The 14250-nt window shown below is 36.4% G+C and overlaps 1 protein-coding gene across 3 annotated transcripts in view; it reads left to right on the top strand.

The window, feature by feature from the left end:
* EDIL3 (EGF like repeats and discoidin domains 3) overlaps positions 1–14250 on the top strand; it is a 231956-nt gene that overhangs the window by 108874 nt on the left and 108832 nt on the right. For all 3 annotated transcript variants that reach the window (XM_027712542.2, XM_027712543.2, XM_027712541.2), the window contains one exon: positions 5878–6006. In XM_027712542.2, coding sequence (XP_027568343.1) covers positions 5878–6006 — 129 coding nt within the window. The remainder of the gene's footprint in view (positions 1–5877; positions 6007–14250) is intronic.

The raw sequence follows: 14250 nt of genomic DNA, 5'->3' as shown, positions 1-14250 counted from the left end.
GGACCCTCACAAGCTTTTGTTATATTCCTGCCCTTTATGTGCAATAAAGCAGTCTTCTGTTAGAACCTGTGGGAACATTCCTGCTGAATTTGAATGTGTCTCTGTGGAAGACAGTCTCTTTTGAATAGGATTATGTTGTATTTTGGATTTGTGTCTGCTGAAGTGTGAATTCCATAATCTCACATTTGAAAGGGCAGACCTTTCAAAAATTCATTTTGAGTTTTTAAAAGGGTGATGAGGAAAGAAAAAGGTCAATATACTTCGGAAAAAAGGTGGCCTATCATCTGTGTGTATATAGGTGATATGATTTTTAACAGTGTGAAAAAATCATACATGTTAGAAAATTATGTCAAATATAAAGACTCAGAGCTTAGGCTCATCTCAAGTATTTATAAGATATCTAGTGGAGATTTTCACTCATTCCCATTGCAGGATCCTTCATTGTTGTTGTCAGGGTGCAGGAACTGATAAGCAGAAGGGGTAGAGTGTTGGATTACCGGGACACTGAGCTTAATTCAGTGTGATAATCCTTAACTTCTTCCTCATGGGAAGCCTGGGCCATTCTAGCTCCAGCAGCAGGGAGGCTAATTCTGACTGCTTTTGCACATATTGATTTCAAAATACAGGAGCTCTTGCTGAGTGATCTCTGTCACAGCCTATTTTGAAGAATTTGCTTTGGCAGAGGGAGCATCTAAAGAATCATGTATGATCAGAACATAGAGGAAAACTTCAAACTACTCATGCTATAACAGTGTGAGAGCTCTCTGATGAAGATTCAAACTTATCAGTGGGAGGAAAACACCCTCTTTGACATTTGTGTAAAGCCAAGAGGGACTTCAGATAAGCTAGTGCTACAAAGGCAAGCAGCTACAGAGTGGTTTTGTTTAAAATGAAAACCAAAATAATTTGATACTTTTTATTAGTTTGATGATAACTCCCAATATTTGTTTTGATGGCATTTGTAGCTTATTATATCATGAGAGTAACATTATCTATTATTCCTACTTCAGTACTATTCCACAAAATAAATGAAGTAATTAGCTCTGTTGTTAACAGTATCTTCATCTTGATGTATATCAAGGTCAATATCAAATTTAGTATTTTTCATAAAAGTTGCATTATTTCTATATGAAGAGAAAATGGATAGATAAATACTATCAAAAGTGTTAACATTTCTATTTCACTGTCTTTAATTTTACTTTTAAAAAATGTAGTGATTTTGCATGTTTTACTCCATTGGAGTACATATTTCTTTTTTTTCCTCTCTTAAATTTTTCATATTCATCATTTAATCTTGACTTAGTAAGAAATGATAGGCTTTTATGTTTGATCACCTTCCTGTTTTAGCTCACTTTCAGTTATGGGGAATAATACTGGGAGGAAGATGTGATTGATGTAGATTTCTTGTTTAATAACATCCTCTGAAACTGCCTGGTGTTTTTGAATGTCTTCAAAGCATCAGCAGATTTTATATTTAGCAAAAAAAAAAAATAAAAAGCTTATACTGTTTGTTAGAAGCATGAGAAATGGGTTATTTTACAGATGACTATCACTGAACTGGTTTCTTTGCTTTCCTGGCTTTTTTTGCTAAAAGCAAACTAATGGTTTCTCTCAAATATGTAATTTGCACTTCAGTATTGCATGATACAAGATTTTCTTATAAAATTTCAGTTGACCGTACTTGTCAGAGAAGAAAATAGATAACATGATTCTGTCTTAAGCCACTTTGCAACTCTATTGAGGATGTATTTTTTTGATTCATACATCTATAAAATCTCAGAGGTTTTTGATGAGAACATCTAAAATTTAAAACCTGCTATGCTGTAAGTTAACTTTCAATATTTTTTTCAAAAACAGCATGAGATTTCAACTGAATAAGAGAATGATGTATTTTGGACTCCACTTATTATGTTGGCTAATACCTCTGGAAATGAACAAAGTACTGAAAAGAACAGCAAAAGTGAATAGATCTATTACTTTGAGTGCACAATTAATCTTGCTGACATTATTTTATATGAACACAGATAAAAATGCCTGGAAACCATACCATTGAATTCCTCTGTTCATTAATATTGATCAAATGCTGTTCTCTTTGTGTTGGAAGCCACTTAAAGATTACCTGTAAAAGTATTGCAACACTATTGATTTTAAAAACCCAGTCCCTGAAGTCCACTGTTGTTCAGAATTATTTGACAGGTTTGAATTCTTCTTTTGTTGGTTTATTTGGAGGGGTTTTTTGTGTTCTTGGTTTTTTTGTGTGGTTTTGTTTTTTTCTTTTTGGTTGTTGTTGTTGTTTAAAAAAAAATGGGTTTGAACTTGCTGCTATAGACCTGAGTAAGAGAAAACATTAATCAGATGGTGAGGCAATTAATTATACTGCTCTCAATACCATGTTGTTTAAAAGCCTACATATCCCTATGGAAGCTAACTGGAACCCCTCATATCTGGAAGCTGTGCCTAGACCTTACATACCATTTTGGGGTCTTAAATGGAACAATGGCAGGATTAGGGCCCAAATCCTTCAGGACAGTCAAAGCTGCAGAACTTGTATCAGGGATCTTGTACACTCAGTTAAAAAAAAAAAAAAAAAAAAATCATATGTTTGGGTGTTCATACAATTTAAATATTCTGAAGATGTGTGAACTGAGAGGCTAGTTCTCTGGAGAATTAGGAGAAACAAGGTAGGATGATATAAGCTTTTTAATTTTCAATCATTGCTTTAGAACACAGATCAGTCTAACCCATGTCCTTATCAATAAATGAATGTTAACTAGTGAAAGTTAGGTGATTGTTTTTTATTAATTTCAGTACATTTAATGAGGATGTTTTGTTGCTCTAAAAATAATTTTTGAACTACCAGTTTCTATTAACAACAACAATAAAAGCAAACAAAAATACCTAAAGCAAAATACTTAACATTGACATTGAAAATAATGTTATTATTTATCTACAACCAAATAACAACCATAATTAGGGGAAAAAAAGTCCATATTGTTGCTGTGGGTTTTATTTTCCAGAAGGAAGGCATCATAGAAGACAAACATTAGTTAAAAATACTGTCATGCACCAGTATACTTATTACTGTGCACCTCAAATGACCTTTTAAGCCTTTGTACTTTGGACTGATCTGAGAAAATGCAAAATATAAAGAAAATCAATGGAAGTAGGCTGAACACGTACTTAACAAGCTATATGGACAAAGCAGCAAGCAAAATGAAAAAGTAATCATTAAAAGATTTGTTGTTCTTGGAAGATTAGAGATCTGCTTGCATAGAAACTATTAATATATGAGGCTACCTGCACCTACTCCCCAAATTGCAGCACTGTGATAGGGGCTGGAAAAAAACCCCACAGTTTATATTCATTGGGAGACCAAAAGTACAAATTATGGAATATGATTTTTCCCAAAATATTCTGAAGGAGAAAGGGCATGAACAGAAGCAGTGATAATTGAAACACACAAGCCTTGCTAGACCTGATGATATATGTTGTCTAGAATTAAGAATGTAGTGTACCATTACTTTTAAAGTGTAATGCAGAATGTGGATGGAGAAAGGCAAAACAGGCAGCAGCCAGGGTCCTTGTTTTCATCTTCATGATTTTTGCCCTTTTTAACTACCAGCTGCATTTGGAATAAACTGCTGTATATTCGTGTCCCGTTTTTTGAGTTCAGTGAGACATATCCTGCGTTTAATGATGTAAACAAAGCATAAATTCTTCAGGGATGTGTCTTGGCTGATGACATAACTTGTAATAGAAATGTGCACCTGGATGTCAGCAACAGCATTGGCAATTATAACTTGGGAATATGCCGTCATTCAGTTAATTTTTATCTTCTGCAAATTAATATTTTCTTGGAGAGTGTGGTTTTCACTAATGTAATGTTTGATGAATGCTGCTGCTATGAACATCTCTCAGCCCACAATTTGTAACTGAAAACATGAACTAATCAGCAGACTTTCAGAAACATTAAACTTACAGCTCTTTTAAGTTTAAATCACTCAATTCAATCATTCATTGGTTCAATATGATGAAGTGTTGGGTCACAATAACCCCATGGAACACTCCAGGTAGGGAAAGAGGGGCTGGAAAGCTGGAATAGGCCCTGGGGGTGCTGGGGACAGCGGCTGGACATGAACCCAGGTGTGCCCAGGTGGGCAAGAGGCCAATGGTCCCTGAGCTGTCCCAGCCATGGTGTGTCACAGGCCCAGGGCAGTGCCCGTCCCTGTGCTGGGCACTGCTGGGGCCACACCTCGAGTGCTGGGGGCAGTTCTGGGCCCCTCAGACAAGAGAGACATTGAGGGGCTGGAGCGTGTCCAAGGAAGGGAACAGAGCTGGGGAAGGGTCTGGAGCACCAGGAGCGGCTGATGGAGCTGGGGAGGCTCAGCCTGGAGACAAGGAGGTTCAGGGGGGAACTTCTTGCTCTCTGCAGCTCCCTGACAGGAGGGTGGACCCAGGGAGGGGTTGGGCTCTGCTCCCAGGGAACAAGGGACAGGACAAAGGGAAATGGCCTCCAGCTTTGCCAGGGGTGGATCAGGTTGGACATTAGGAGGAATTTCTTGCTGGAAAGGGCTGTCAGGCATTCGAAAGGGCTGCCCAGAGAGATGGTGGAGTCGCCATCCCTGGAGGTGTCAAAGGGATGACTGGACATTGCACTCAGTGTTCTGGGCTGGGTGACAAGGTGGGGATCAGGCACAGGCTAGACTTGATGGGCTGGGAGGGCTTTTCCAATCTCAGTGATTTCATGACTCTGTGATTCTGTAATTCTTAGTGCTGATTTTCAGTAAATTATGTCATAGAATTCTTTTCTGTTTTGTTGGGGTTTTGGTTTTGTTGTTCTGGGTTTTTTTTTTAATAAGTATGCAGTTGAATGATTGCATTTCAATAAGCAATGAGTACCATCTTTCTGTGTGTATTGCAAATGTTGCAAATAACATACTTTATATTGAATTCACAAATCTTTTCACACACGGACTTGTACATGAGGCTTTCTAATCAATGATTGCCAGTTTTTTAAAATGAGATAGGAAAAAAAAAATCACCAAAATGCCAAGTATTTTCTCCTGGTAAGAGTCATATTTCAGGTGGTATTAATAAGATAATAAAATGTAAAAAGTTTGTAGCATGTGCTGTTAAATGAGTAAACTTTAGACCTCAGGTCAAAAAATTCTGTTATTTAAAGGTATTTAAGGTTATAGTAATTGTAAACCTAACAAATTAGATCTCACTGCTGAAATTTTATGTATCCTAGCATGTGATTTGCTGGGGGAAAAGAATATTTAGTCAATAGAGCTTTTTGAAATCATCTTGATGTGGATGTGCTACAAAAGCACTCAGTGGAAAAGGAATGGCTGGTTTAGTAGCTGCAAAGTGCTGGCCCAGATCATCACATATTCAGAAAGTCACCCAAAGCCATAGCAAAAATCTCCTCAGACTACTAACTTGCAATGTAGGGGTCATTCAGGGACATTGTACATATCACTCTGTACATGATAAGCATGTTTGATTAATACCTATTTCCTCAGTGGTGTAAAAGTTAGAATGCCCACTATCTTTAATAGGAGAGCAAGATTTAACTTCTCTGTCTCCTGTCTTCTCTTACATTAAAAAATAATACTGTGATTAATGAGTAATGATATGCTTCATATTTTTTCTTGTTCATAAAAATGTGTGCTGGCAAGTTATCTGAAGTAAGTGAAGGGTGTGTTTTAACTGGGTTAGTGGAATGATGATGATGATGATGATGATGATGATGGAATATAAAGCTATCCATAAGGCATTTTATTTCTTTAATGAATGCTTATAAATGACTGAAATTATTATGCTTGTTACTATGTGTGTATACATTTTTCTCTTTTTTATTCCCCCCTCTCTTAGGACCCTGCATTCCTAATCCATGTCATAACGGTGGGATATGTGAAATTAGTGAAGCATACCGAGGCGACACATTCATAGGATATGTTTGTAAATGTCCAGAGGGATTTAACGGGATTCACTGCCAGCACAGTAAGTTCCACATGGTAAATTTTATTGTATTTATAGATAGGAATTTTTTATTGTCTGTTAAGGATTAACATGGAATCTGATTTTCTGAAGTATATCAAACCCTTTATATTGTGAGTCAGCTAATACCACTAAATACTACTGCTGCCTTCAGAAAATGACCTACCTACCTGCTGGACACAACAGTGCATAATTTGCTATGCATACTTTAGAGCACAGCAACAACAAAGTAAACACATTTTACATGGATTTAATGGAAAAGTATATTTGAAATAGTAGAGATCTCTTATCTCGGTATTGTTTGTGGGTTTGCTTTGATTAATGCTAGACAAAAAGAGGAAAGAAATACTGAAAAGAAATTTCTGAATAAATAGATCTTCTAGATCTTTCTTTACCTATGTCTTTATAATTTATTAAGAAATGTTTTAACTCACAACACTTAAATTCAAAGATAGAAGCACTAGGCTTAAATTGAATGTACATTTAATCCTCTCTACAACAGAGTTTCTAGGTCTCTTTCTAATCCTTACCACTTATTTGAAGGGTATTTCTTGTTTTTAGGTGAGAATCCTTGACTAACAGTGTGTAGCTACAGAACTGAAAAGCAACCATACAGGAAAAGAAATCTCGAGTGTGCTGGATTTGGCTGGAGCAGACTTAAGTTCCTTCACAGTAGCTGGTGTGGGATTGGGTTTTGAATTTATGCTGGAAACAGCATTGCTAATTCAGGGATGTTTTAGTTACTACTGGGTAGTGCTTCCACAGAGTCTGCTTCTCACACCATCCCACCAGTGATCAAAACCAGTTAGTAAGAGAGTTCATCTGCAAGAGACTGATCAGGTCACATGCTAACCTATAAATAAAACCTGCATTATCTGTCAGTTGAATAGAACCTGAGGGGTTTTCCATATGCAAAACTCATTTAGAACAAGTTCTTGCCTAAGGAGAGACTCACAAGCCAAATTTTGGGGGGTTTATTTTGTGCATGAGTTGGTTCTTTAAGAGCAGCGTAGTTCTTAAAATCTCAAATTACTGCTGCATTTGGAAGCCAACCATTACTCAGAAGATAAAAACTCAAGTAAAACTCAAGAATCCAATTCCATTTGCATGTGAAAGATTAGTTCACTCATTCAGATCAGGGTGAGTAAGTACTGAATCCAGCCTATCTGAATTAATTGCTCCATTTAGATACTTGTCTATAATTTGGAGTGCCAGGGACTAATGCAGTCCAACTCAACTAACTCGTTATGTCCCTTAAATACCCAATGGAAAGTGTCCCCAAAGACATTCAATTTCATTAACTTTGGTCACTCTCTCAGTTAATTACATAGGTAATGTAGGCAGTTCCACTGAGTTAATCTCGTGAAAATATTATGGAGTGATTTTATCATAGTTGTTTCCTGGGTCACCAGTATCCTTTCAAAAATATTGAGATATGTAACAGTTAGCAAATGATCCTGGTAATCAGCAAAGTGTATTTATATCAGCTTCAGAACAAAGTAAAGCTCTCACACAACTGATCCAAGCTCACTGAGGGGAGACAAGAACCCATGGAGGCAGCTAAAGAAATTTGAGAGAAGACAAGTTTAATGTGAACAATTACTCTTTGAGGGACAATGAAAATCAGCCCTTTTTAGAAAATCTGATTTAAGATCTGGTAATAAATCAGATGCACTATGTAGGTATTCAGAGGCTCCCTAAGGATGTGAGCTGTGAGAAGCAGCCAAGGAGGTCTCAAAATCAGGGAGAAGTATGGAATTTTCAGTGGTGGACTTAATATGACTCTTTTATGTTATATCACTTTAGCTCAATTCACAGAATTCCTTTGATACAAATTCCTCAGCTTCATAAAGTTTGGTAATTCAATTCTGAACTCACTGTAAATCATGTAAGAAGTCTGTCAAATTTATCATAAAAAGATAAATTAAAATTACTTCATTGCACGGCACGTCTCTTCTTCTACACATCAAGAATTCCAAAAATCACATTATCGTTCTCTTGAACAAGGCTTTTTATCATGGATTTCTTCATATCTAATGTTATGTTGTGAAATCAATTAAGGTAGGTGATTGATTTTGCAGGAGACATATTCCCAAAGCTATTACTTTATTATTCACTTCAACAAACATCCTGTCAATATTTCTGAGATTTTTTGACCTCCTACCCACGTAACTAATTAATATGTGAATTGTAAAAGAGATCATTAGCAATTTCACTGATTGCATATTCTTGATTTAATACAAAACTGATATTAATTGGCAATGGTTGTCTGAAAAGACTCTGATTATCCAGTGGCAAAAAACCCCACAACTTCCCATTTCAAAGCTTATAAAGTAACCAGGATTTGGAGAGGAAAGTCTACCTCAGGTAAAAACCTGGGCAGGTTTGAAACCTAGGCAGGAAGTTGGAACTAGACAATCTTTAAAGTGTCTTACAACCCAAACCCAAAACATCCTCTGATTCTATATTAAAGCAGCCTAGAACAAGACAAAGTCCATGGTAATACCCTGAAGAATGAAATGGACATTTTTTTCCAGAGGAAATAAAAAATAAATCCAGAACACTGAAAGATACATACAATATGCATTCTTGTGATTATCAGACAGAGATTACCAGCTGGAAAAAGGAGGAAATTGAAACATTAGTCACAGTATATATTGCTGGCTGCCACTCTACTAGTTGAGATGGCAGAGATCCTACTAGGAAAATTCAAGTTTGAAACAATAAAGAGTTCAGATTTAGTGGTTTGATTTGCATGTAGGTTTATATTCTGAGGATCATTAACTCTGTCAGACATAACTAAATGTCTTGCACTCCAAGAATAAAGGTTATTAATCAAACACATTTAATAATGTAAACAAACCATTCCCAATGTTTGTACTGAGTCCTCTGCTTCCTACCACCACATCATAGATGGCCTGTGATATTCACATCTGCTACACAAATGTGTTGGGAAACTGCACAGGTGGAGGCCATGTGGCAGAGCACCCACTCACATTTTGATTGTGTGTTGAGGCATCATCCCAACTATTCATAAGACAGTTGCTTTTAACTGGAAAGGCCAGTGGCCATAATATTTCAGTCAGTTGACATGATGCATCATCTACAGCTTCTGCTCTACCAGCAAAGTCAAACCATAGAATCATTGAATCTCCTGAATTGGAAGGGACTCAAAGAATTATCAAGTCCAACTCCTAGCCCTGCACAGGACACCCCAACAATCCCACCCTGCCCCTGAGAGCACTGTCCAAACAATTCTTGAGCTCTAGCAGCTTTGGGGCCATGACCACTGCCCTGTGGGGCCTGTTTAGTGTCCCATCACCTTCTGGGGGAAGAACCTTTTCCTGAGATCCAACCTGAACCTTCCCTGACACAGCTCCAGTCGTTCTCTGGGGTCCCGGCACTGCTTTCCAGCACCTTATTGCTAGCCTGTCCGTAGACCTAGGCTTGCTCCTCCCTGGTGCAGAATTATAGTGACCATAGTGACTTTTCAGGAAGAAATATATGTGGAGAAGGTGCAGAAAGTCCCGTGATGTGGAATTTGTGTGTTGCAGTGACTGAGTGCTCCTGCCAAACCATTCCTCACTATGGTGTGGCGGTACAGCACTCCAGAAACAATTCCCCACAGATGGTGTTCATACAGTCTTATTTTGAAGGCTAAAATCAATTGTTATCTCACACAGATACAGGTTGTTCCAAGCCAGCCATCACAAGAGGGCAAATTTAATGTACTGGGCTGCGTGCAGTTGCACCACACCAGGTGTTCATCCCATGCCTCTGTTGATAAACACTTACTATGGTTTCTCCGTTGGAAAGAATTGTCTATTTGGGGCACTGTAAATTTAACTCAGGTGTTCCTGTTTATTTTGGGGAGAGTGAGGGTAATTTTCATAGAAATTAGCTCTATGCATAGTTTTAACAAATTATATTATCAATAAGGTATTTGATGGAGTAGTAATAAACTGTATAATATAGTAGAAAGTTACATATATAAGTATGTTTTAGGAAGCTTGTTCCTGTAAGCATTGTAGAGATGAAGTCTGAAAACTATTCTTATGTTTGACCAGGAGCTCAGATAAGAAATGAGGGAGGAAGGAGGTACGTTGATGTTTTGGGAACCTTCTAGAATTTTGCTTAATTTAAATGTGAGAGGAAGTGGGTAATTTGAAAGACACCTAAGGGAGATCACCAATAAAGAATAAAACAAGCAAATAGCCATCAAAGGCTATTGGAAGAAAAGTCAGTAAAATGTTCCTAAAATAGAAGTTGTGTAAAGGGACTAAAATAGAAGTTGTGTAACAGTGCAGGAGCACAGTAAATGTTTGCCCCATTTGCAAAAGAAAAAAAAATTTTTGTGGAACTGCCTGGAAAAAACAAAGGCTCTAATGAGGTAAAAAAATTATGGGTTTGTCAATTGAAAACGGAGAAAATTTTGTTCATGAATCTTCCTACGGCAAATGTGTGGTGAGATTGAGCAACAGTGACAACAATTTTGGGGCTATTGGAAAAGGATGTCTGTTTTCCAAATAAATATCTTGTTTAGAGCAGTAGGTGATTGAGCTGAGGTTACATAAAGCCTAGAGAGGAAAAAGATTAAACCTTAGGTAAGAGAACAATATTGGGTACATCTCAGAGAGGGTCATGAAAAGGTGGGGCATAACTTGCCCCCTACTTGGAAGATTTTATTTCGTTCAGTAAGAACCAGAGATTGGCTTAAACTCACAGGTTGGAAGTATAATATCCGTTCCAATTTTCTTTCACTCTTCTTAACATTTGATTGTATAGCACTGTTTAGTCTTTTTATTCATACACACTTCAAATAGCTTTTTTTCTTGATGAACTACTAATCTTAAAAATTTTCTCATGCATTGCATTGAGAAATGCAATTTCACAGTCTAATTTTGCAGCAGATTGAAAAATATCCCTTTTCAATTTCAAACCTGCTGTCTTTCAGCTTCTTTAAACATTTCAGTCATTGTCTATTATAAGATGAGAAGAAAAGCAGGTTTTGAATGCGCTTATTATCTTGCAGACATTTGTCATGCAGTCTCTTACTTCTACGCAACTAATTAAAATTGTTGCCTTTTCTGTTTCACATGATAGTTTTTCTCATACTTTTAAATGGTTTCTTGGTGTCATTCTCAAAATCTTTTTTGTTCTGTAGTGTATTTTGCTGCGATGATGACCTGTCCTAAAAATAAAGCAGTATCATTTATTTGTTACAAGATCCTTACAGTGCTTTCTATATTTTTCATGTGGCATTTTTTGCAAGTTGCTTTATTATATTTCTTTTTTTTTCCGTATTTTAACCAGAACTGGATATATAGCTGAGGTTTTTATTAAGCAGCCTTTGGTGATGGCTAACTTTCTTTCATAAGGTGTAATAGTGGGAGGAAATAGACCTTCCAGATTGCTTTTGCGTTTTATGGGGATATTGAGCAGAGGGCTGCATTTCTTATGACACACTGACTGAACTATTTAATGAATTGTGCTTTTAAGAAGATGTATGTTTGTATGGTTAATAAGTCACTTAGGTTGTCAATAGTTATTATAAACTTCTTTTGTAGGTGGGTCCCATTAATTAATTACTATAGTCCTTAAGGATTAGTATTTTTTTTTATGATGGAAAGAAATTAATGTTCTAAAAATACAGAAATTGCTGTTTGATTTTGGAGGAAATTAAATTAATTCATGTTCTGCATTAAAAAGGTAGCAGATGAAGATACTTTGCACATACAAGCTTATATTGAATAAATAATAAAGAGTCCATTTTAAATTCAATAATGGTTATCCAGTTGTAATGTCTACATCATACTTTCTTTCTTTTATAAGATAAATATTGTAATGACTTGCTGAAGGTACACTGAGTCCCAAGCAATTGATAAACCATACTAGAGACATGGATGGTTAGAGGAAGAACACATGAAAACTGTGGCTGTGGACAAAGTATCTGTTTTCCTTCTTCCCATTTTTTTGCCCATTTAGGTGGACACAGAAACTTATAAGACAGTTGCAGCTATTGTGGTTCTTTAGGATAACGCAGCCACCCCACAATTTTAAAGAGAGAACTGCTTTCAGTTCCTGTTTTGTCCATAGGTTTTTTACAGATATTCCTGTGAAAAAGATAATGAAGATAAATTAAATCTTGAAATTAAATCTTGAAATGAAATTTCACTGTTTAATGAGAAAACACTCATCATTTAGAATTTTGTCGCACAGTGGCGTAGTCTGATCCATCTGTGTAGGAAACAGCTGTTAGAGAAAAAAAAAGAGGAGATTTGTAATTCAGATTTTTTTCTTGTTAGTGTAAGAACTACTGTGCTCAACCATCCCTATGTGTAGTTGTGTCAAGGACATGGAATTAAAACATTATATTTGTGTTAGGAATTCATGCTGGCTTAAGGCTGTGCAGTACCCTGATACTGTTTAGAATATTGATATCTCCACTGTTTGTTGAACTAGCTAAAAATCCTATGACTGACTTATTGTTTGGAACTTGAACAATTCACATGGCAATTTTTCTGAAAAATGAAAGAAAACAAACTGAGTCATCAGGGGTTGTTTTTATACCACAGACCAAGTGAGAAGTTTGAAAAAGCCAAAGAAGTTCTTAGAAGGAAGATCCAGAGGTACATTCAGTAGTGTAGCTACTCCTTTGAAGTTATAAGCGGTATTTTTTCATGTGGATACACTTTTGTGATCAAGTGTTATACAGAGGTAGAGAAGGATATTGCATCAGACTCACTACCTGTGTGTGCAAAACCCGAAGAAACACTGCTTGGGTCTGAAGCTCAATATAATGAGATAATACTCTAATATACACTAGTCTGCATTACAAATGAATTCCCTTTGTATTCATAGCATATCTCAAGAAAACTCACAGTCCTGTCACATTTGTATATGAATACCCAGGATATTCTCCTGGATTGCATTTATTCTGATGTATTAAATAATATACAATTATTTCTGTAGGTCATCTGGATGAGTGTTTTAGTTTGAATCAGGAGTGTATTTTTAAAAAAAAAAAAATCTCTTGATCATCTCCACTTACGGTGCTTTGCTTTGTGTGACAGCAGTCTGAGAGCACAAGAACCAGATCCCTTTGGATTAAAATAATCTAAAAGAAAACAGTCTGGCAGTCTAAAATTCCGAGGACTTGACGTACTAGAAATTTATATAAAACATTCCAGTGGGCAAATGGGCATTTTGTAATCTCATCAGGTTTCATTTTACCTTCTACGCAAGGCAGTAAGGTGGCATCTGGCTCTGAAAATGTATTTTATGTTATCCTTTCATGTACCTAGCAGAGCTTTTTACGTTTACAGTCATTACTCTCATGAAGTTTTTAGAGTTTACTTAAAAGCAATATTCTTTTCCATACCAGTAGTTTTCATTGTTAGAGAGAAATTAATCTGCTCTCTTCTCATCTTTTCTATTTGTTTTGTCAGCGATACTTAATATTTAAGGGAGCTTCAGAAAAATACTACAAAGGCATACACCAAAATTAGGAAAAGAGTGAAAGGTGAAAAAAGCCTTTGCCCAAATCTAAAATTAGGAGTTTACAATGCTTAGTTCTGGTTTCAGTGCTCTAACAGAGAAAAAACCTCCTCCTATTTCTCAACAAAAATGGAGATTTTTACAGGAATTGTAGCACCCACAGCTCTAGATTATAGTACAGATTATGAGTGTAGACTGGAAGGCAAATCCTTAGCTGCTAAACATAGTTGTGGAAAATGCACAGACCTGTTTTGGATAGGTCTTATTTGATGTGATCGTCAAGCAAAGGTGGCATTGTCTGGATCAGCTGCGATAAATACAAACTCCAGTTCTGAGACATGTTTTTGGTGCAGGGCATATAACTCTGTCAAACATGAAGAACGACCTGAGTGCATGTGCCCTGAGATAATAGAGCTGTCAGATGAGATTGACCAACCTGTAGTTTACCAGATCTTTTCTCTTGTTCTTCTGCATATACTATAAACAAATGTATGAATATTTGGACTAAGGATATATGTATGGTTATAATTAACATAGTGATTTCTATAGTGGATAACAGATGTTCAGTTAATCTTTTATTAGACCATCCATTCATTATTAATCCATTCTCCTGTTTACAGTGCTAGTTGTTCCTGTGATCAAATCTAACAAGATTCATTAACTGTAAAACATGAATATATTTATGAGCAACTATGAGTGTGAATTTGAAAGTTATTAGCAGAGAGTAGGAGTTACCTTTATGTAGTACAT

The sequence above is a fragment of the Pipra filicauda genome, unplaced genomic scaffold, assembly GCF_003945595.2.
Source record: "Pipra filicauda isolate LSUMZ 115617 unplaced genomic scaffold, ASM394559v2 scaffold168_size1973030_pilon, whole genome shotgun sequence".
Classification (NCBI taxonomy): Eukaryota; Metazoa; Chordata; class Aves; order Passeriformes; family Pipridae; genus Pipra; species Pipra filicauda.
Note: the sequence above shows the minus strand (reverse complement) of the source record. Positions and strands in the feature narration are given on the sequence as shown.